Raw genomic sequence first — 22,659 nt, forward strand, 5'->3', positions numbered from 1 at the left:
GGCCTGGGGACCCACCAGCGAAGGCTGGGTGAAGCCAGAGCGAGGGGAGAAGCTGCTGGGGTTCGAAGGAGGAGGCTCTAGAGGTGTGTGAGAGGGGGGAGGGGGAGAGGGAAGTGGGGTGGAGGGGCTGGGGTTAGAGGAAGGAGAGGGAAGAGGAGTATAAGGTAATAGTTTGTCTTAATTAACTGAGTGCCGGTGGCTCCTGTCTATAATCCTAACTACTGAGGTTGCTGAGACCTGAGGATCACAGTTGGAAGCCAATCCAAGCAGAAAAATCTGAGAGACTCTAATCTCTTAACTGACCAGCAAAAAACTGGAATTAAAGGTTGGCTTAAATGGTAAAGGGCCAGCCTTGAGCCAAATCAGAGGAGGAAGCCCCAGGGTTCAAACCTCACTACTGGCATAAGACAGTAACAACAAAAACAAAACCAGCTGGACAACGTTTGCTCTGAATCTCTTACTTTCCAATCCTTAAAAGAGTGGGATGTGTGTGCATGTGTGAACAAAACCCCTACAAGTTTATTCAACTTAAAAAAAAACAATGCCTTCCTAAGCAGTTCAGAATGGGACAAAATCTCTACAAGTTTATTCAACTTTTAAAAGATAGGACCGTCTTAAGTAATCCTGAGTGAAGTGGAACTTGAGATCCTCTTACCTTAGCCTCTTGAGAGTTGGGATTACAGGTGGGTGCCAGGACACCACCATTTTAACAAACATTTATTGACAGCCCCTTAGGGCTAGAGCTATGTTGGATGCCCTCCTGGAGCTTCTTGTCCAGCAGGTGGGATCCGGGCCATTAACCAAGACAAGCAGAAATTCACATCTTAAGTGCAAATTGTGAAGAAAACTGTGAAGGAGCAGGTGTGTATCTCCCCTCATATCAAACAGATCTTTCAGGCATCTCTCATCCAGGATCACCCCCTCCTTAAGTCCAAGTGGAGGCCCCATTTATAGATCAATAGCCATTTGAGTTCTCGTTTTCCTGGAACTTGTGCAGTCTGTCCAAGAATGCATTTGTCTGGATTACCCAAAAGAGCCAGTGGAACCAAATTCCAGGGACAAAACATGCACTGCCTTCACGAGTTCCCCTCTTGGGATCATTGGGAAGGTTCCTGGTGAACTTTCAATATGGGAGCAAGACTAAACTGCACAGAGCCCTTCCTCCCTCGCGGTGAGAGAAGCTACCGCCGAGGCACAGGTCTCTTAGAGTGATTTAAGAACGAAGTCAGTGAGTACTAAAGTAAGATGGTCATATCTCCTGGCTAGGAGGGAGGGGGGACAGAAGGAAAGAGGGAGAGAAAGAGGGAGGAAAAATGAGAATATATGAGTGTGAGGTGGGGAGTCTGTGGTGTGTGTGTGTGTGTGTGTGTGTGTGTGTGTGTGTGTGTGTGTGTGTGTGTGTGTGCATGCATGCATGCGTGCAGAATATCCATGTGGGCATGCTCTGTGATTCACTTGAGACGGAGGTGACCTTGCGTCATTCTGGTTCTGGGAGTAGAAGGGGAAGGGGAACTCCTCCCCCTAATGTCCAGTTCCCTCAGCATCTCTGATTCCTTAAACAGGACACTTGGGATCCCACATTGCTGAATTCCTCTTTGTTACGCTAATTCTGTGTTCAGGTTGTAGGACAGTCTAAAGAGTTCTCAGTTTCCTATCCCCCATGACTACTGGTATCTTCCAGACCTGGAGGGAGATGGTACTGGCTGCTCATGCCTGTGCCTCATTCATCTGCATCTCAGTGCCTCTATGGACCCTGGGTATGCTCTGAGTTGAAGGCTCATTCTATACCCTGAAGAAAAAGGCAAGACTTCTACAGGAGAAGGGGATGTGGGAACACCACCCTGTATCAGCTGCCGTGTCTCTGGCATGCCTGGATCTACTCCTCTGGGTCTTAGCTCCCATCTTGGTGTCTTCCAGTAGTCTAGGTCCTTAAAGGACAAATCCTGGTGTTTGTAGGTCCCAAAGAACCAGTCCCCTAGACACCCCAAAGGGAATTCTGCAGCCTAGTCAATAGGACTCTAATCTTCAATTGGCATTCAGGATTCTGTGAAACATGGGGAGCTGGAGTAGATGGGATCTGGCATCCCTTTGTCACCACCTTCAACAACCCCCAAAATGCATGAGCAGAAGATGCAAGGAAGAAGTCCTGACTTAACCTAGCCATAGTAGGATCATCATGAGAATCTGAGTCCCAGGAAGTAACCAAGTCTGGCACTTGCAGGGTGGAATTGAGGAGGCAGGAGGACTCTGCCTTAGTTCCTGGTGTCCTCCTCAGTTCTTAGGGCTTATCCTGGCTTCACTTGCTATGGACCTACGAGGCCATCCCTACCTAACATAGAGATGTGCTGAAGTACTGACCCTAGGGTCAGAGACCTTAGAGTCTCTTCTAGCCTATAACCACCAAGACTCGTCCTGTCACAAGAACCCAGAAGCCTCAGCTACATAGTCACAAGATGGCCCTAATTCAACAGCCTCCCACCCTCCAGCCATGACAGCATAAGCTGCTGGTCCTCCAAGAAGGTTCTCCACCTTTATATTGGGTAGTGTCTTTCCAGGACACCCCAGAGTCCTAACTGCTTCTTGTCTCCCTAAATTCCCCCCTCCCAGCTTGTGCATCATTATTTATTGGTTATTTTCAGTGCTCTAGTTCATAGCATTTCAAAAGTGAATCTTTGCTTTTTGTTTCCCCAAACCCACAAGGATGCTCTGTTATGGAGCATGTTTTCTTGTATGTTATGTCTTATCTTAGGATGGAAGGATTCCTACACAGTGGCATGAAGGGAAGGAGAGAAGGAGGGAGGGAGCCAATCTGGTCCATAGGGACCATTGAGAACTTGAAGAGGATTCAGGCCTTGCCCTTGGGGGTAAGGTGACTTCAGAGATCTAGAGAGAGGCTTTGATCAAGGAGGAAGCCATCCTCAGGTAGTCTCAGTCTTCTCTGTGAATGGGAACATGAGTAGCTTGGATCTTCCCACTTGGAATATCTAGATGTCCAAGGCTGTCTTGGGCATCTTTCCCACTGCTCTTTTTCTTTTTCCCTTTCCAATATTACACAACTATTCTAACATACAGGAAAAAAAAAAAGGCGAGAGTCTATGCTGAACACATGTATTCTACCACCTAAACAGTTCTGATGGCGCCTTGACTCTGAAGAGGGTGCTATGAAGAGGGAGAGTCCAAGAACACAGTATGAAAAATAAGTGGAAGAGACACTGAAGCAGAAACAAAGATAAGGGATGCAGGGAGCGAGGCTGCTTCTGATGGGGCTTCTCCAGTCTACATTGCCACACTAGGCTCCATCTGACACATTTGAATGAAGTCATTCATGTGGGAATCAATACCAGGAAGCCCCAGTAACACAGAAGAGAGGCAAAGGAAGGAGAAGGAAGAAAAGCAATTCAAGGAATTTTATGGGCAGACACCTTTGCCTTAATCTATTTGAAGCCACCCTTCAGGAAACTTCAGAGTGATCCCATTTGGAAGACCAGGGTACCTAGGCCTTTGTCTTCCAAATTCTATCAGTTGTGGGTAGAGGGCTGCTTATGGACTTGTTAACTACCCAGCACTTCCAGCCTCTGCGCCCCTTGGAATGTTGACAGAAGCCAGTGTGAGGACCTGTGGGCAGAGCTCCATTGGCATCTTCTATAGAGGCTTTGGGACAGGTCTTGGAGATCTAAATGATGTTATGTGGTCCATGCTTTAAGCTCAAAGGGGTCTTGATATTCATTGAGAGTCAAGGGGACCTTTAACAAAAGTGTTGATCTCTCCAGATAAGATAAATTGAATGGTGGTGATGGGGAGATATGAAAGGGAAGTTTCTTGGGCCTTTGTGAAGCCCCCCCAAGGTACTGCTCATCTTCCAGATTCTATGACTTGTTTCCTTCTTTGGGGGTTTATCAGGTGCCTATGTGACTTATTATCCCCCATAATCAAGATGTTTATTCCTTTTTTTTTTTTGGGTCTGGTCGTGGGGCCTGAACTCTGGGCCTGGGCGCTGTCCCTCAGCTCTTCAGCTCAAGGTTAGCGCTCTACCACTTGAGCCATAGCCCCACTTCCGGCTTTTTTTTCCTTTTTGCTTATGTGGTGCTGGGGAATTGAACCCAGGGCCTCACCCATGCAAGGCAAGCGCTCAACCACTGAGCCTGAGCCACCTTCCCAGCCCCAAGATGTTTATTCTTAATAAGGCACCTTGGAAGAGATGAAGGTTTGACCCTCAGACATCAGTCAGAACCATGCTTCAGATAATGCTAAGACCTGCTGGAACTTTTCAGGGTGGCCCAAAACAATTTGCCCCCCACATATAAAGATGATTGAAATATTTGTGTTCTTATCCTTCTGTGAGAAAGGATAGTTCCCAAGAAAAGTAATCCTTGTGTATCTGAACATCACGTGGGCTTAGAATTTAAGCTTAACTAGTATGGAGAAGGCCAGGAGATTAAGATGAAGTTTAAGCTTGTGACTAGTGATGTTTCTAGGGTGCTTGAAAGGAGGTACACTCATTCTTTGGTAGTACATGCCTTCAACCAATCTAAAAGGGGCCCTTACCAAAAAAATCCACTGAAATGAGCTATATATAAAAAGCTATACAATATCTAGGCATTGGTGGCATTGTAATCCTAGCTACTCAGGAGGCTGAGATCTGTGGATCATGGCTCAAAATCAACTCAGGCAGTAAAGTCCTTGAGACTTTTTTTTTTTGGTCAGTCATGGAGCTTGAACTAAGGGCCTAAGTGATCTCTCTGAGACTTTTTGCTCAAGGCTAGCAGTCTATCACTTTGAGCCACAACTCTACTTCCATTAATTTTTAATTTTTAATTTTTTTTTGTTGGTTGTGGGGCTTGAACTCTGGGCCTGGGCACTGTCCCTCAGCTCTTCAGCTCAAGGTGAGTGCTCTACCACTTGAGCCACTGTGCTACTTCTGGTTTTCTGAGTGGTTTATTGGAGATAAGAGTCTCACAGACTTTCTTGCCCAGGCAGGCTTTGAACCACGATCCTCAGATCTCAGTCTCCAGAGTAGCTAGGATTACAGGCATGAGCCACCATCGCCCGGCCTCTATTTCCATTTTTTAGATGGTTAATTGGAGATAGGAGTCTCACAGACTTTTCTGCCCTGTCTGACCACACACACACACACACACACACACACACACACACACACACACAAGCTAACTTCCAGACTCTTACCTCCAATTAACCAGAAAATGTCCTGACTACACTCTCTCTCTCTTCTCTCTCTTAAGCTAACTTAGAGACTCTTATCTCCAATTAACCAGAAAAAGCCAGAGATGGAGGTAGGGTTCAAGTGGTAGAGTACCAGCTTAGAGAAAAGCCTGAGGGAGAGTATGAGGCTCTAAATTCAAATTCCCCAGAAAATGAAACACAACCAAACCTGGGGGAAAACAAGGAAATGCTTTTTTTTTTTTCATCATGGGGCTTAAACTCTGGGCCTGGGCCCTGTCCCTCAGCTCTTCAGCTCAAGGTGAGCTTTCCACCACTTGAGCCACAGTGCCACTTCTGGTTTTCTGAATGGTTTATTCGAGATAAGAGTCTCACGGACCTTCCTTCCCAGGCTGGCTTTTAATCTCAATCCTCAACCCTAGCCGCCTGAGTAGCTAGGATTATGGGTGTGAGTCATGGGTGCCCGGCTTAAATGCTTTCAATTCTAAAGCAAAATTATTTCCAAGTAGAATTTAGCCAGACTTTCAATCAAGTACTGGGCTAGAATAAAGACATTTAAAGCACTTAAGTTAGCTCAGTGGTAGAGTGCTCACTTTGCATGCATGAAGCCCTTGGTTCGATTGCTCAATACCACATAAACAGAAAAAGTCAGAAGTGGTGTTGTGGCTCAAGTGGTAGAGTGCTAGCCTGGAGCAAAAGAAGCTCAGGGACAGTGCCCAGGCCCTGAGTTCAAGTCCCAAGACTGGCAAAAAATAAAATTAAAAAATATATAAATAAATGTATGTACATATAATCTATATATGCTGAAGGTGCACAAATACTAGGCGGCCAGCCTGATGAATTTCACAGAGAACGCATCTGCATAGTGAGCGGCCAGGCCAGGGAACAACACTAGAACAACGACGTACCCCCAGCGTTTGGCACCAAGTTTTTCTGGACAGGCCGAGGGAAACGCGAAGGGGCGGGGCGGTGGGGCACGTTCCCGGAAATGGGCGTGTCCATCAAAGAGGTGGTGTCAGGTTGGGCTCCACGAAGGGCGTGGCCTAACGGCGCTCCGGAGGGAGGCGGGGCTTCCTGGCCAGTAGTCCAATGAGAGCGAAGGAGCGTGGTTAAGCCGTTTGTTTGGGAGACAGGCAGTTTTCAGCTAGGACTTAAGGGGCTGAGAGGCCTCGAGTGCTGGCTAGGCCGCCAGGGGCGAGTGAGGTGAGGTGGCCAGCGCAGGTTGTAAGGTACTTCAGGGCTTCAGCCGCGCGGCGTCACGCCGCGGACGGGAACTCGCGGCGTCGGCGCGTACTGCGTGAGGGGCGGGGCCGGCGCGCCAAGATGGCTGCGAACGTGTTCTCGTTCCGCGACGCCCGCGCCGCGCCGGATCCCGTGCCCGAGGCCGCGCCCGTGGCGCCGGGGCCGCTGCCTCTGGTGCTGGACAACGGATCTTTCCAGGCCCGCGCCGGCTGGGCGTGCCCTGGGGGAGACCCGGGCCTGGAGCCGCGCCTGCAGTTCCGCGCGGTGTGCGCCCGCGGGCGGGGCGCGGCGCGGGGCGGGGCGGGCCCGCAGGTGGGCCACGCGCTGGGGAGCCTGGAGCCGCTGCGCTGGATGCTGCGCTCGCCCTTCGACCGCAACGTGCCCGTCAACCTGGAGCTGCAGGAGCTGCTGCTGGACTACAGCTTCCAGCACCTGGGCGTCTCCTCGCAGGTGAGGGCGCGGGGGGGCGGGGCGAGGGCGGTGGGCGGGGCGAGGGCGGGGCGCTGGCGGTGGGAGGGGCGGGGCGGCGAGGGCGGAGGGCGGGGCGAGGGCGGGGCGCTGGCGGTGGGGGAGGACGAGGTGGGCGGGGCGGTGGGCGGGGCAGACGTCCTAGCGGTCCTTCCGGGAACTCTGGCCCGAGGCCGCTTTTGAACTCTTGGGGTAGAAGGGCACATTCATTCATTCATTCGTTCGTTTGTTCACCAAGTTGCGTTTCGCATCCGCTACGTGCGGGTTTAGTCGGTTGGAATACATCTGTGAGCCTAGCCGTAAACGTCCGGTGGTTGAGGCGAAGGTATTCCAATAGGAGGAAGGGAGCTGCAGTTCTTCTATGAGATGGGCGCTTGCCTAAAGCGTTTGATTGAGGAAGGACTTGGAGAAAGCGAGTGAGGGACCGAGTGTGATCTGACCGTCATGGTAGGACAGCCACAGGGAAGGGGATTGTCTGGGACAGGTACTGCCTGCCAGGTGCCAGCGAGGTATAGACCTTGTAGGTTTTTGCCCTGTACATGAAATAGGGAGTGTTGCACTTCAGGTGTTGAGCAGAGCAATGTTGTGACTTGTCTCACCAGAGGGTCTCTACAGCTACTATGTGGAAAGGGAGCTGTCAGGGAAATAGGGGGCAGGTAAGAGGGTTGTTTTTTCCCCTCAATAACCTATGTGCTGGAGCTATCTTGAAGATAGAGTCATCACAATTTAGTAACAGTTTGGACGAGGCCTATTTAAATAGTCTTAAGTGGATCCTACTTTGATATTTTCCAACATGAAGTCCAAATCAGATGAGATAGATTTTTGTTGTTGTTGGTCATGGGGCATTAAACTCTGGGCCTGAACACTGTCAGTCAGCTCTTCAGCTCAAGGCTAGTGCTTTGAGCCACTGTGCCACTTCTGGTTTTCTGAGTGGTTTATTGGAGATAAGAGTCTGGGCTGGCTTTGAACCGTGATTCTGAGATCTCAGCCTTCTGAGTAGCTAGGATAACTACAGGTGTGAGCCAGCAGCGCCCACTGACATGGATGTTTTATAATTGCTTCTAAACAGGTTTTTACTTAGACCCCTAAAGCATATCTGCTCTGCAGTAAGAATTTGGGGGCTCTATCTATTGTTACTCAGAGTTTGTCCTTTTCTTTCAAAGTAGGGTTGTGTGGATCATCCCATCGTTTTGACTGAACCTGTGTGCAACCCTCTGTATTCACGCCAAATGATGTCGGAGCTCCTCTTTGAATGCTACAGGATTCCCAAGGTTGCCTATGGGATCGATGGCCTCTTCAGCTTTTACCACAATAGGCCAAAGAACTCAGCCTCCAGTGGGCTCATCATTTCATCTGGACACCAGTGTACTCACATTTTACCCATCTTGGAAGGAAGGTGAGCTGTTCCTGGGCATTTGAGGGTTATTTTGAGATGTTTTTGGTGCCTATTACACTTAGAGAGGAGGAAGCAGATAGTAGACTGCAGACTGGGGCTTAGCTCTGACCTGCATCACTGTGTAACTTTGAGTCAGTCTCTGCACTGGTTCTCTGGGATCTCCTGGAGGGAGTTGGAGTAAATGGTCTCTTTTCTAAATCCATACTTCTAGAAGGTTATAATTCTACTGTATGGGGAGGTGGTTAATTCAGTGTCTGCAGCTAGTAGACAACTCAATAAAAATGTTTTGAATGAATCATTGGATACATTTAATTTATACCAGCTTTGCATTCTGTTGTATTTTGTATTTTAAAAAAATTTTTTTCACTGCTGGGGTTAAAATCAGAGCCTCATGCTTGATTTACCACTTGAACCATTCCCAATCTCCCTCTTTTTTTTTTTTTTTTGCCAGTCCTGGGCTTGAACTCTGGGTCTGGGCGCTGTCCCTCAGCTCTTCAGCTCAAGGCTAGTGCTCTACCACTTGAGCCACAGCGCCACTTCCAGATTTTTTTTTCTTTTTGCTTATGTGGTGCTGAGGAATCGAACCCAGGGCCTCATGCATGCAAGGCAACGCTCTACCACTGAGCCACCTTCCCAGCCCCCAGAGTTCTTTATGTAAGGAGAACATGCAAAAAATAAAGTAGCATGACTTTTTTTTTTGGTTGATCATGGAGCTTGAACGCTGGGCCTGGGCACTGTCCCTCATCAGTTCAGCTCAAGGTGAACACTCTACCACTTGAGCTACAACACCACTTATGGTTTTCTGGTGGTTTATTGGAGATAAGAATCTCATGGACTTTCCTGCCCAGGCTGGCTTTGAACCACAATCCTCTGATCTCAGCTTCCTGGGTAACTAGGAATATAGGTGTGAACCACTGGTGCCCGGCAGTAGCATGATTTTTATGTTGCATTGAGAGAAAATTATTTTTCCTGAAGACTCGGGAATTAGTTTGGAAAATATCCTGCTCTCTGCTGGCATCTCCTGGTGAGGTATGATGTAACATCAGCCTTTCCTTTCATTTTTCCTTAGCTGTCCTTTCTTTTGCCCTGTCCTACCTTGTCCTGGAACTTGAACTCAGGACCTTGGTTGCTGCTCTTAAGCTCAAGTTTATGCTCTACCACTATGTCAGCATTCCAATATGCAGCACCTTCTTTTTTTTGGGGGGGGGTCCAGTTGTGGGGCCTGAACTCTGGGCCTGGGCGCTGTCCCTCAGCTCTTCAGCTCAAGGCTAGCGCTCTAGCGCTTGAGCCACAGCGCCTCTTCCGGCTTTTTTCTTTTTATGTGGTGCTGAGGAATCGAACCCAGGGCCTCAGGCATGCAAGGCAAGCGCTCTACCACTGAGCCACCTTACCAGCCCTGCAGCCCCTTCTTAGTGATCTGCTACTCCTACTTTCTCAAATTAAGAAAATAAACTTAGGCCAGGCACCTGTGGCTCATGCCTGTAATCCTAGCTACTCAGGAGGCTGAGCTCTGAGGACTGTGGTTCAAAGCCATCCCGGGCACAAAAGTCCATGAGACTCTTATCTCCAATAAACCACTAGAAAACCGGAAGTGGCGCTGTAGCTCAAGTGGTAGAGTGCTCGCCTTGAGCTGAAGAGTACAGGGACAGTACCCAGGCCCAGAGTTCAAGCCCCATGACGAACAAAAAAACCAAAAATAAAGAGAAAAGAAAATAAACTTAGAAGCCAGGCTGGTGTTGTACTGTAGTCCCCACTTCTTGGGAGCAAAGGCAGAGCTGTAGCATGGGCTACATAGGGAGACATTGTCACAAACCAACAAACCAGCCAGCTAGCCAAAAGAGAAAAGTTAACACTGGTTTTCCACTTGGGTTCATATGAAAGGGATCTAGCCATAGGAGATTACAGGAGGCTGGTTTGTGTGGAGTTACTCACTTGGATTGAACTAGTAGAAGTGGAGTGGAGCTTTTCAAATGTGGCCTGCACTAGAATCACTTGGGAAGCTTGTTAAGCTGCAGATTTCCAGGTCTACCCCAGACCAAATGGGCTCTGGAATGGGCTCATTTGACATTTTCCCCAGCTAATTCTAGGATACTTGGTCTGAAGACTATGGTTTGAGAATTGCCGATTTTGGAATATGCGTTCTTTCTGTTGAACCTTGTTTCTTTCTGAAATCCTGGCTAGGAGTTAGATTGCCTTATGTCTGTCTAGATGTGGACTAGGAATTCCTTCCTGGCTAAGGGTTGGACCAAGGAAATTTTGGTGCCTTTCAGTTGTGGGGTTTTATGTCCCCCTGTTAGTCTGTTTCTTTGTCTAAATTAAACTCACCTGTTTCTCCCAACATGTTCCATAGCTTGTCCTCTATGCTGCCAGAATTTTCAGTGTTGTTTTCTGCTGCTTGATTATAGACTAGATGCCAAAAACTGCAAACGCATCAATCTTGGAGGAAGCCAGGCAGCTGGTTACCTCCAGCGACTCCTGCAGCTGAAGTACCCTGGGCACCTGGCGGCCATCACTCTCAGCCGCATGGAGGAGATCCTGCATGAGCACAGCTACATTGCTGAGGACTACGTGGAAGGTAGTGTGGGGATGGACTTGTGCCTGCAGCTTCAGGGTGTCCTGGGGCATTCCTTACATTGGTGCCAGTGTGGCTCTACTTGCTTACATGGCCTCAAATCTCCACCCCCCCCTTTTTATTAGCACCTCCTTCCCCTTTGTAGTATTCACTATCTAAAATTATTTAAAGAACTGATAACTTAGATTAAGAGTGTCTCTTCAAAAAGGTTGCTTTATAACTTCCCTCTAATACAGGTCTTGGAATTGTACAACATATTACAGCTTTTTCCTGAAGTTAAACATGTTTGTTTGTTTTGATACATACACATCATTGCTATGATTGAAAAGAAAGGTCTCATAAGCTTTTCTGCCTGGACTGGCCTCAAACCATGATTCTTCTATTTTCAGTGGCTTGAACCACTGGTACCTGGCTCAAAGGTTGAACATTTTTGAGAGAAAGCAGAACTTGTTAAAAAAGAAAGTTTTATTTTTGTTCTAACAGTTTGCATTTCCGGTTCCAAAATTGTTTCTTGAAGAATTGCAGAAGTGGCGGTGTCCTGATTATTATGAGAACAATGTCCACAAGATGCAGCTCCCATTCTCCAGCAAGCTCCTGGGCAGCACCCTGACGGCTGAGGAAAAGCAAGAGCGGCGGCAGCAGCAGCTGCGGAGGCTGCAGGAGCTCAATGCCCGGCGGCGGGAGGAGAAGCTGCAGCTAGATCAGGAGCGGCTGGACCGGCTGCTCTATGTACAGGTGACGGCATGTGCTGGAAGGTGACACCTCTGATTTCTCCAGTCAAAAATGTGTCATCTAGGGGCTGGGAAGGTGGCTCAGTGGTAGAGCGCTTGCCTTGCATGCATGAGGCCCTGGGTTTGATTACTCAGTACCACATAAACAGAAAAACAAAAGCTGGAAGTGGCACTGTGGCTCAAGTGGTAGAGCGCTGGCCTTGAGCTGAAGAGCTGAGGGACAGCGCCCAGGCCCAGAGTTCAGGCCCCATGACTGGACTCCCCCCCCCCCCCCCCAAAAAAAATGTCATCTATCTAAGTCACCTCTGGGATCCTCAAAATCGAGGTCAGAACTATAGGGCTGGAGGTATGGCGTGTGGTAGAGCTCTTGCCTAGCAAGTGTGATGCCCTGACCTTAAAACCCCACACCACAAAAAGAGAAAACTCAGAGAGATTAATAGTGTTGAGCCCAGTGTTACAGCAGGTGTTAAGTGTCGCATGCCTAGGGCAAAGTATACATCTGGATGGATTCTCACAGTGACACACACTTGTCTGGGGTCAGATCAGGGGACAGTATCATCATCATCTTCAGGCAGTAACTCCTTCCCCCACAAATGACAGCATTTCTGACATCTGTCACCATATCAAATGGTCCTGAAACCAGAATGTGATGCTAGCCTAGACAGCTGGAGAGGAAGGCTGGCATGTAGTTTTGGGAAAAGGTGCTGGGGAGTCCTGCGAACCCCTCGGCTGCACTTCCTTGTTTGGCTTTTAAGCCACTTCTCTTTCTTCCTGGTTTGTGATTGCACTGTTTGTCTTTGAGGGAGAATTCTGACTGCTCTGGTTTCAGGAACTTCTAGAGGATGGCCAAATGGATCAGTTTCACAAGGCTCTAATGGAGCTGAACATGGACTCCCCAGAAGAATTGCAGTCCTACCTACGAAAGCTCAGTTCGGCTGTGGAGCAAGCCAAGCAGAAAATCCCTCAGGCAGAGGTCAACCTCGAGGTGGATGTGGTGGACAACAAACCCGAGGTGATGAGGGCCTTGAGAGGGAGCACCCTTTAGAGGCCACAGAGTGGAGAAGGCAGCCATCCAAGGGGTTGAGAGCAAGTGTGAGAGGAGACAGGAGATGAGTGATGTTCGTAGGATCATAGTGGTGCAGATGGTGATGGCTCTGAAACTGTCCCACCGTTAGGTCTGGCCAGAAGACCTCACTCCTGGGAGGGGAGTGCACCCACCAGTAGGCTAGCAGGACCACTGATACCTGTTATGTGATGCTGCTTGAGCCTGGCCTGCTCCTTTGGGTTGAGTGTATTGTTTCATAGTTTGTCATACTCTCCCTTCCCCTTTTCACTCATGTTTTATTTGATGCACTGTAGCCGATCATTGGCTTCTTCCCTCCTTCCATTGTAATGTTCCCTAAGGACAGAACTTGTGCTTTGTACATGGTTTATGAATTTTTTGACAGCATCTAATAGATTTGCCCAGGGAGCTGGGGGTAGGGAGGAGGGAGGGGGATGGATTGAAAGAGCAGTCAGCAAAGAGAGAAGCCAGAAGATTGGGCAGCCTAACTTAGGATTTAAGATGCTGTCTCAACCTTGAGACAAAGAAGGTTGAAGGGTCAAGATAAAACACAAATGAGGGAGAGTGGAGAGTAAGAATCACAAGGTAGAGCTGTGTGCTTGTGGCTCAAACCTGTCCTAGATACTTAGGAGGCTGGGCAGGAAATTCTGAAACTTTTATCTCTAATAAACTACTCAGAAGAAGCTGGAAGTAGCACTGTGGCTCAAAGTGGTAGAACACTAGCCTTGAGCAAAAGAGCTCAGGAACAACGCCTAGGCCCTGAATTCAGGCCCCACATCTGACCAAACCTACAGCTCCTGAGCCCTCCTTAGTGGGTGCCAGCATGCCCAGGTTTCACCTGGAGTCACTGTTGGCTAGCAAAAGCTGCTCAGTGAGGCTCCATGGATAGGAAGGGCTCTGCTTTCATGGAGCCTTCAGTTACCTGGGGTAGGGGACTGGAAGTTAAGCTCACTAGTGTTGGCATACATACTGTTAGTGCAGCCTTGAGTCACATGCTGTCAGGGACTGGAGGTTAAGCTTACTGGTGTTGGCATACACATTGTTATTTAGAGATGTGCGTAGCTTTCCTGATAGTCTAGCTCTTGAAGGACCCCCGTTGTCACACCCTGTTCCCCGTAATAGTGGGTGTGGGTGTGTCACTGGTCCAAGCCACCTGTCTCCCTAAGTCCTAACCTGCAGTTGGCATGACTAGAAGGCTTTAAAGAAGGCAGGGGTTGCTGGGCTCCAGTAGCTCACACTTGGAATTCTTGTTATTCAGGAGGCTGAGATCTGAGGATTGTGGGTTGAAGCCAGCCTGGGCAGAAAAGTGCATGAGACTCTTATCTCCATAAACTACTCAAAAAAAGCCAGAAGTAGCACTGTGGCCCAAGTGGCAGAGTGCTAGCCTTGAGCACAGAGAAGCTTAGGGACAGTGTCTAAACTGAGTTCAAGCTCCAGGACTGGAAAAGAAAAAAAAAAAAAGGCAGGAGTTGGTGAAGGTTATGTAAGAAGGAAAGGAAGGCAATACAAGCAGCCCATTCTTGCCTTTTTAGTCTTTTGTTTATGTGTGTTCTTTTTTTCAGTGGCTTAGGAAAGATTTACAGTTTTTATATAAGCTTTTGGAACATTGAGCAAGATCCTAATTCATTTTTGAGGACTGTGATCTGATAGAAGGGAGGGGCAGGGAGATTGGTTTTGTTTATTCAGTTGGCTTCTGCTTTTAGACCCCTGACCTGGAGCCCCTGGAGCCATCTCTGGAGGACGTGGACAGCATGAATGATTTCGAGCCCTTGTTCTCAGAGGAAGCATCTGAAGTGGAGAAGCCTGTTGCTGCCACTGTCCAGGTTTGGCTTCTGCTACCCAGACCATGAATGCACTTTGAACCTGTGGACATAAATGCCTGGCCAGGCTGTTTCTAACATCCTGGTTGTCTTTTCTAGAAGAGGGGTACCCATATATCCAGTATCAGCCAGAATTTCCTGATGCAGGAAGTCTAGTACCACAATCTAAGTGGCTGTTGCCCTGGCAGGAGTGTGTGGCCGAGTGACTGCAGTCTTGGGCTTGCAGACTGGCGTGTAGAGCTTTCTTTTATGTTGTGCTGGTGCCACTACACTTGGCCTCATTGGTGTCCATGTTTCTGTCATTGAGGCCTTCAGGGGGTGTTCCAGCTGAATAAGGACCTAGCCAGCCCTGGGTAGACATGCGCCACCACTCTCCATGAAGCTCCTGCCTCAGGGATGGGAGCAGGGCACCTGCAGTGTTAAAAGCTGGTTTGCTCCATGGTTGAACAAGGCTAGAGAACTGGATCAGGAAGTCAGGAGAGCTGGGGAGAGGCTGGACCTGCTCTCTGGTGTGAACACAGGGCAGAAACTACCCCTGCAATAGTGTAGGAAAGTGGCAAATGGGGTGAGTATCATTATGGTCTAAAAATATCTCTTAAACCTTGGGTTTTTAAAGCCCGTGTTTAACTTGGCAGCGTACCATCAGCTGTTTGTTGGGACAGAAAGAATTCGAGCTCCAGAAATTATTTTCCAGCCATCTCTCATTGGAGAAGAACAGGCGGGTGTGGCGGAGACTCTTCAGTACATTCTGGACAGGTAAGATGGTGACTCTCCCTGAGTTGGGGTTGAAAAATTTGGCCAAATCTGCCCAGCAGTTCTTTCCACTTATTTATCTGCTGTGCCCAGGTAGTCACTGTCTCTGTCACCAGGCCTGCATATAGGGGCTCTGCAGATGTTCTCTAGATGTGGGTGTACCGGTTTGTTGGAGGAGCTTTTAGAACTTCTCTGAAATTTGAACAGCATGGTCCCAGGGGCACTAGCTTTTTGTAAAGCTTCACATTATTAGAGACTAGTAGTTTTATTTATTCTTTATCTTTTAGACAGTGTTTTTATTATGTATCCCAGTCTGTCCTCAGACTTGCAATCCTGCCTCAGCCTCCCAGAGAACTGGGATTAAAGGTGTGTGCCACCACACCTGGTAAGACTAATGATTTTAAGTCACTCTCAAAATACTGCAATGCTTATGAAAATGTTTTCTTTCCTGTGGCTATCTATTTATAGAAGAGTTTACATTTCTATAGGGACCTAACACACACACACACACTCACACTCACACACACACTTCCCTGGATGAGAGTGTTGTGATTCATGTTGGACAAGCAGGGATCATAATCAGTAGTGCTTGATGCCTTGGGTAGAATAGAGAAAGTGCACTTAGTTAAGGAAAATGTTTTTGTAGCTACTTTGAGCAGATCTAAAGTTTGTCTCATTAGTGGATAAGAAAATGATCAAACACTCTTAACAAATAACAAAAAGATATTAAAGATAAAATTCAGGTATAATTGGGGCCTTTAGTCCCAGCTACTTGAGGTGTTGAGGTGTGATCACTTGAGACCATGGGTGGAAGATCAGCCTGGGCAGCATAGTGAGGCTCCATCTCAAAAACAAACCAAAATAGTTGATTTGAAGGTATCTAGGGCAGAAAACTCCAACATTCCATCTCCAGTTAACTTAGCAAAATAGCTTAAGTGGTAGCACTCCATCCATGAGCGAGCAAGCAAGCCAAGTGAGAACACAAGACCTGAGTTCTAGCTTTGTTATTGATTTAGAAAAAATAAAAAATAAACCTAAACAACAAGCAGAAACAAAACAAAACTCAAGGCAAAAAAGGGCCAAGTAGAAAGATGAGCCCACAACTTGAGAGGAAGCAAATCTTCTAAGGTATAGAAGTGTTTATATTTTGATTGTGGTGATGGTTCTGGTTAGAAAACCAGAAAAGTTCTAGTCATATTAAGGAAATGACTAGAACATATTGGACAATTTGGATAATTGAACATTCAGATTGAGGTTTTGAGTATATAATCAGAAACATTGTACTGGCATTCTGTAGAGATACTAATAAAAATTGAGTTTTGGCTTCTTTCTGTTGGTCTTGGCGCTTGAACTCAGCCAGAGCACTGTCGCTGAGCTTTTTTGCTTAAGGCTAACACTCTACCACTTTTGAGCCATAGCTCAACTGGAGATAGAGTCTCACAGACTTTCATGCCCAGGATGGCTTCAAACCGTGATCCTCAGATCTCAGTCTGAGTCGCTAGGATGACAGATGTGAGCCAACAATACCTGACTATTTTTCTGTTACTACCAGGACTAGAATTTGGCCTTCCACTTACTTGGCTTTCTTGAATACAGTTGGTGCCCTGCCACTTGAATCACACCTCAAGCTAATCTTTTTGCTGCCTAGTCAAAGATGGAGTTTTTCAGACTTTCCTGACTTGTCTGACTGTAAACCACAATCCTTCAGATCTCAGCCTTCTAAGTAGCAGGATTACAAGTTGATTTTTTTTTTTTTTTAACTTTTCAAATAGATTCAAAGAAGAGCTTCATTTCTATGTCTGCGCCTTCTAAGTAGCTAGGATTACAGGTTGATTTTTTTTTTTTTTAACTTTTCAAGTAGAGTCAAAGAAGAGCTTCATTTCTATGTCTGCATTGTCTTCAATGAATATCAAGTTAGAGGGTCATTTCTCTCCTAGGTACCCGAAGGCTGTTCAAGAAACACTGGTCCAGAATATTTTCCTCACTGGTGGGAATGTGATGTATCCAGGGATGAAAGCCAGGATTGAAAAGGAACTGCTGGAGATGAGGCCTTTTCAGTCTTCTTTCCAGGTACTAGTTGTTCACTTAACTGTTTGAGAATAGCAGTCATTGATTTCTGATTGCAAAAGTAAAATGAAAAAGAAAAGATATTGTCAAATCCACTTAGAGATAACCATAATTGACATTTCTGTCTTTCTTTCTTTCTTTTTTGTTTTTTTGGGTCCTGTCATGGGGCCTGAACTCTGGGCCTGGGCGCTGTCCCTCAGCTCTTCAGCTCAAGGCTAGCGCTGTACCACTTGAGCCACAGCGCCACTTCCAGCTTTTTTCTTTTTGCTTATGTGGTGCTGAGGAATCGAACCCAGGGCCTCATTCATTCAAGGCAAGCACTCTACCGCTGAGCCACCTTCCCAGCCCCGACATTTCTGTCTTTCATAGTGACCTTTGATCTGCATTTTACATGTTTTATTAGTGTACATTGGTTGTCTAAGGGAGTTCTTTGTGACATTTCTACACATGTAAACAGTGTATCCTGATCAAACTCTTCTCTTTTATTACTCTACCTTACTTCCTCCTCCTCTTAAAAGAGTTTCAGTGTGTTTGAATATTATATTTTCATACATACAAACTACTTCAACCATATTTATTTTTATTCACCTTCATTAGCCCTGCCCTCTCCTGCTGGTGTTCATCCCTTCAACATAACTTATTTTCCTGATGTGTGTGTATTTGTGTGTGTACGTATGCATGCGTATGTGTGGACTGCAGTAAGGGGCTTTACTGTGGCATTTTAGATGTGCATATGTTTTGTTCAGAATAACCCTCTCAGCCAGGTGCCAGCAACTCACACATGTAATCCTAGTAAGGAGGCTGTGATCTGATGATTGTGGTTCCAAGCCAGCATCTGGAAAGTCTGTGAGACTCTACCTCCTAATAACCCCCTCTCTCCCCCAAAAGACAGAAGTGGAGTGGGGCTAAAGTGGTAAAACACCAGCCTTGAGTGAAAAAGCTAAGGGCAGCGCCCAGGCTCTGAGTTCAAGCCCAGTACCACTGCAAAAAGAGAAAAAAATAGTCCTCTTTATTGCTTTCTCTTTCCCCAGCCCTTTCATCATATAATTCATCGTATAATTTCCTCATATAATTCATCAATAATCATATTGATAGTCCTTATGCTGTCTTTATACAGAGTGCAGTGTATTTTGAAATCAGCTACCCTCCATCTTTCTTTTTCCCTCTCCCCTCCTCAGCCCCCTGAATACTCTCAATTACGATCATGCTTTATGTATATTTGTCTGTATACATTTGTAGATATTTATTATATTGTTGTGTATATATAGGTACGTGCCTGTGAATATGCATGTTCTTTTGTCTAGTGCCATGTTGTTAATGACGACAGTGGACACATTGGTCCCATCATGACTTTAGGGGGGAATGGTAACAGTTTTTCTTCATTTTAGCACAGTGACTCTAGGTTTGTTATGCCTTTTAAGTTTAGGAACATTCCTTCTTTTCTTTTCTTTTTTCTTTTGCCAGTCCTGAGGCTAGAACTCAGGGCCTGAGCACTGTCCTTGAGCTTCTTTTGCTTAAGGCTAGCAGTCTACCACTTGAGCACCGTCTACCACAGCGCCATTTCTGGCTTTTTCTGTGTATGTGGTACTGAGGAACCTGGGGCTTCATGCATGCTAGGCAGGCACTCTGCCACTAAGCCAAATTACCAGTCAGGACCATTCCTTCTATTCTCAGTTTTTTTTAGAGCTTTTATCATAAAAGGCTTTTTCTGTGTCATAAGCATGTAATTTTTGTCCTGTATATGTGATGTATTATATGTATTTATTTACATATGTTGAACTACCCTTGCATCCTCAGGATAAAGGTAACTTGATCATGGTACTTGATCCTTTTAAGAGGTCATTGATTTTTTGTTTGCAGGAATTTTAGTTTTTCCAAATTTTTGTGATCAGCTGTTTTCTGTCAATAAATACATTCCAGAGCATCCTTCTTTTGTTCCTTAAGTCCTAGGGATTGAACTCAGGGGCTCACACAAGTGCCATTCCCAGAGTTCTATTGCTTTTCATTTTTTTGCCAGTAGGGTCTTATGCTACTTTTACCTGGGCTGTCCTTTAACTCAGTCCTCCTATCTCAGCCTTCCAAGTGGCTGAGATTACACATGCATACCAGCACACCCACCTCTAAAACATCCTTTTTGTGGCTGTGTAAAATTCTATTACTTACCATAGATGTTACAATATTTCTTTTTTTTAAATATAATTTTATTATTGTGTATTTGGTACTGAAGAATTGAACCCAGGCCCTCATGCATGCTAGGCAAACATGCTACCACTAAGCCACATTCCCGGCCCCACAATATTTCTTATTAGGAGTAATGGTAGTTACCATTTATTGGTTGCTTTATCAGGCAAATTACCAAGCACTGTATAGTCATTGTCTCCCTGGCATTTCCTAGGCCAGAATGGTGGGGCTGAAGGTGTGACTCAGTGGTAAAGCACTAGCATGTGTGAGACCCTGGGTTTCATCTGTAGCACCACAAAAAGGGCCGGGGCACAGGAGGGGGGGATCACCTTTGCACAAGTTGTTATTCTCATAGGCTTATGTGTCTATTCTCCCTCCTTTTCTCCATCTGTTCCAGAAATTCTGAAACCTCTATTCCTGCTTGGAGTTCCTGTGGCTGTTGGAGGGAGGGAGGAGAGGAGGGAGGAAGGAGAGGTGACAGGAGTGGGAGGTGAGGAGGGATCCACACACAGGAGCCTTCTTGGAGCAGGATGGTTACTGTGGTGGTCAGGTCAGAGTAGTTGAGGGATCCTGTAGGTCTGCTGACCCCAGGCCCCATGTCCATGTTAGAAGCCTCCTTCTGTCACCCTCAGGTCACCCCTTTCTGAAAGTTCTGATTGACAGCACCTGGCACAGGGCAGAGCTGCTGGGCCCGTTGCTTAGGGAAGCCAGTGCTCTGTGCTGTGTCGTGGGGAGCGTGCAGAGACTGTCCTGCGCCATCTGGGATCTGGTTGGGGACTCTGTGTGTACTTCTGAGGATCGAAGGGAGGGGCTGTCACCGAGTCGCAGAACATCCATGGCAGGAGCCCAAGTGCGAGACCCCATTCCACTTCTTGTTTCAGGTTCAGCTCGCCTCGAACCCTGTGCTGGACGCCTGGTATGGTGCTCGGGAATGGGCCTTGGACCACTTAGAAGACAATGGAGCCTGGGTCACCAGGAAAGAATATGAGGAAAAGGGAGGAGAGTATCTCAAGGAACACTGTGCCTCCAACATCTACGTCCCCATCCGCCTGCCCAAGCAGGCCTCCCGCGCCTCGGAAGCCCCAGCGTCCAGCAGAGGCTCTGGGGGCAGTGGAAGTGGTCTAGGTGAGCAGGCCTAGCGGTGGAGCCTCGAGCCACAGCCTGCACACGCTGACAGTGTGAGAGGACAAGGCTGCATCTATTGAACACGTCCCAGGCACATTTGGCTGCAAACCGGATTTCTCCCAGGGAGAACAGAGACAAAGGGCGGCGGGGATCTTCAGCGTTCCATTTATCTGGACGGTTGCAGTGAGGAACTTTGGGTTGCCCCTGGCATCTGGGAACTACGGATAGCCTGTGGCATCAGCTTCTGGCACTAGTAACTGAAGACAGGTGGAGGCCAGAGGCAGACAGAAGGCACAGACATCTCGCATTGCATTTGAAAGCCTTGAAAGAGATAAAAACAAAAACCCCAGATTTATCAGTGTGGCTATTTCTTTCTTTCTTTTTTTTTTTTTTTTTTTTGGTGGGGGGCGGTCCAGTCCTGGGCCTGAAGACTGGGCCTGGGTGCTGTCCCTCAGCTCTTCACCTCAAGGCTAGCGCTCTACCACTTGAGCCACAGCGCCACTTCCAGCTTTTTTTCTGCTTATGTGGTGCTGAGGAATCGAACCCAGGGCCTCATGCACGCAAGGCAAATGCTCTACCACTGAGCCACCTCCCCAGCCCTATTTATTTCTTATTTTATGAGTACTTACCAGGGGGAGGTCTAGCATGTGCACTAAAAGGTAGTGTTTAGCTCAGCATAGTGGTACACATCTGTAATACTAACACTTGGCAGTTGGAGGCAGGAGAATCCTGAGTTCCAAGATTCAACTCGGGCTTCATAGCAAGACCCAGTCTTTCAGAATGAAAGGTAACATTTATGCAGTCAAAGCTGTCATTCTTGTGGTCTTGGGAGCAAGAAATACTTCCTTCCTGTTATTTTCCCTTACAAGTAAGAGGAAGTCTCAGGCGCTGGCAGAGCACCTGGGCAAGTGAGCCTGGGCACTTCAGAGTCAAACAAGCAGTAAGTTGCCTGCCTGGGTCTGGGTTTGGCTGTGGAGTGGGGACAGGCCAAGAGGTGGAGTCTTGCGCTCTATAGTGTCATTACATCATAACCTTGTCATGACCTTGTGTGTTCCCTTCTTAGGGAAGCCTGACCTTTCCCTGCATACTACAACCAGCCCCAGATGGTCGGTTGTGCCCTGCAGCAGTTCATTGGGCTTGGAGTAGCACCAGCACCATGGCTTCCAGAACTGTGGACAAATACTGTTTTAGACTTTAGGTTATGATTGTTCGTTAGAGCCTCACTTAGACACAAGCCCCCTGGCCAGGTATGGGTGAATCTACAAGAAGGTGGGAAGTAGTTAAGCCTCCAAGGGAAAAGTAACTTGCCCACAGAATAGCGGGGTTCCTGTAATGACAGGACCAAGAAGACACACACAGGCTTACTCTGCATGTTTTAGCTGATGCAGAACAGGAACAGCCCCCAGCAGCCACATTCTAATGTAGATGCTTCATAAAAGTGGACGGTTCTTGTAGTATCTGTTCTGTGACTGGTTTGTTTCACTTAGCAGAATGTCCCCCAAGCTTATTCGTGTTGTTATGGATGGCATGGTTTCTAACAGAAGTGTCTGCCTTATTTCCTTTATCCATTTGCTTGCTAGTGGGCTGTAGGTAGCTCTGGGTGTTGGGAAATGCTGCAGGCCATGGTGCAGAGAGTACCTGACGACTGCATTTCCTGCTTCCCGTATGCACCCAGCGTGGGAGTGCTGTGTCTCAGAGTTTGAGCCTTCATGCTCAGTTCCAGAGCAACTGGCAATTTTCCAGTTTCACTAATTGTATAAATGTGTGTGTGTGTGTGTGTACACGCACGTGCATGTATAGTGCTGTAATAGACATAGATATGCAGATGTCTTTCTGGTAAACCGATTTATTCTCCTTCAGATATGTGCCCCAAAATTCTATGGCAGGGTCAAAGGGTAGGTCGGTTTTTAGTTTTGAGGAGCCTCTATACTGAGTTCCATAGTGGTTGTACTGGTTTTCATTCCTACCAACATTGTATGATGGTACCCAACATTTTTTCACCAGCATTTGTTGTTTTCTTTATGGCTGCCCTGACTGTGGTGAGATGGAATCTTGGGGTGCTT

General features: G+C 47.2%; 1 protein-coding gene across 2 annotated transcripts; it reads left to right on the plus strand.

Moving 5' to 3' along the window:
• The first annotated feature begins 6,271 nt into the window (after nt 1–6,271).
• Nucleotides 6,272–20,940, plus strand: Actr5 (actin related protein 5). 2 transcript variants are annotated; one of them, XR_011365158.1, is made up of 9 exons: nt 6,272–6,870; nt 8,055–8,284; nt 10,690–10,859; nt 11,374–11,591; nt 12,417–12,599; nt 14,354–14,473; nt 15,106–15,226; nt 17,161–17,293; nt 20,353–20,438. XR_011365158.1 is itself a non-coding variant. In XM_069988345.1 (9 exons), exons 1-9 carry the CDS (start codon nt 6,502–6,504, stop codon nt 20,608–20,610), a joined length of 1,821 nt encoding a protein of 606 aa, XP_069844446.1. In that variant the 5' UTR covers nt 6,272–6,501; the 3' UTR covers nt 20,611–20,940. The 2 variants fall into 2 exon arrangements, 1 of the variants encoding a protein (XP_069844446.1); XM_069988345.1 differs by having other exon boundaries at nt 15,087–15,226; nt 20,353–20,940.
• Nucleotides 20,941–22,659: the final 1,719 nt, after the last annotated feature.

Source organism: Dipodomys merriami, unplaced genomic scaffold (assembly GCF_024711535.1).
Source record: "Dipodomys merriami isolate MVZ:Mamm:240054 unplaced genomic scaffold, mDipMer1.0.p SCAF_354, whole genome shotgun sequence".
Classification (NCBI taxonomy): domain Eukaryota; kingdom Metazoa; phylum Chordata; class Mammalia; order Rodentia; family Heteromyidae; genus Dipodomys; species Dipodomys merriami.

Excerpts from the sequence above, each read along its gene's own strand:
- Actr5 (XM_069988345.1), top strand. The coding sequence starts at position 6,502 with ATGGCTGCGAACGTGTTCTCGTTCCGCGACGCCCGCGCCGCGCCGGAT. Across the intron at positions 10,860-11,373 it reads TGCTGAGGACTACGTGGAAG|AATTGCAGAAGTGGCGGTGT; the intron begins GTAGTGTGGGGA and ends TGTTTCTTGAAG. Across the intron at positions 12,600-14,353 it reads TGGTGGACAACAAACCCGAG|ACCCCTGACCTGGAGCCCCT; the intron begins GTGATGAGGGCC and ends TTCTGCTTTTAG.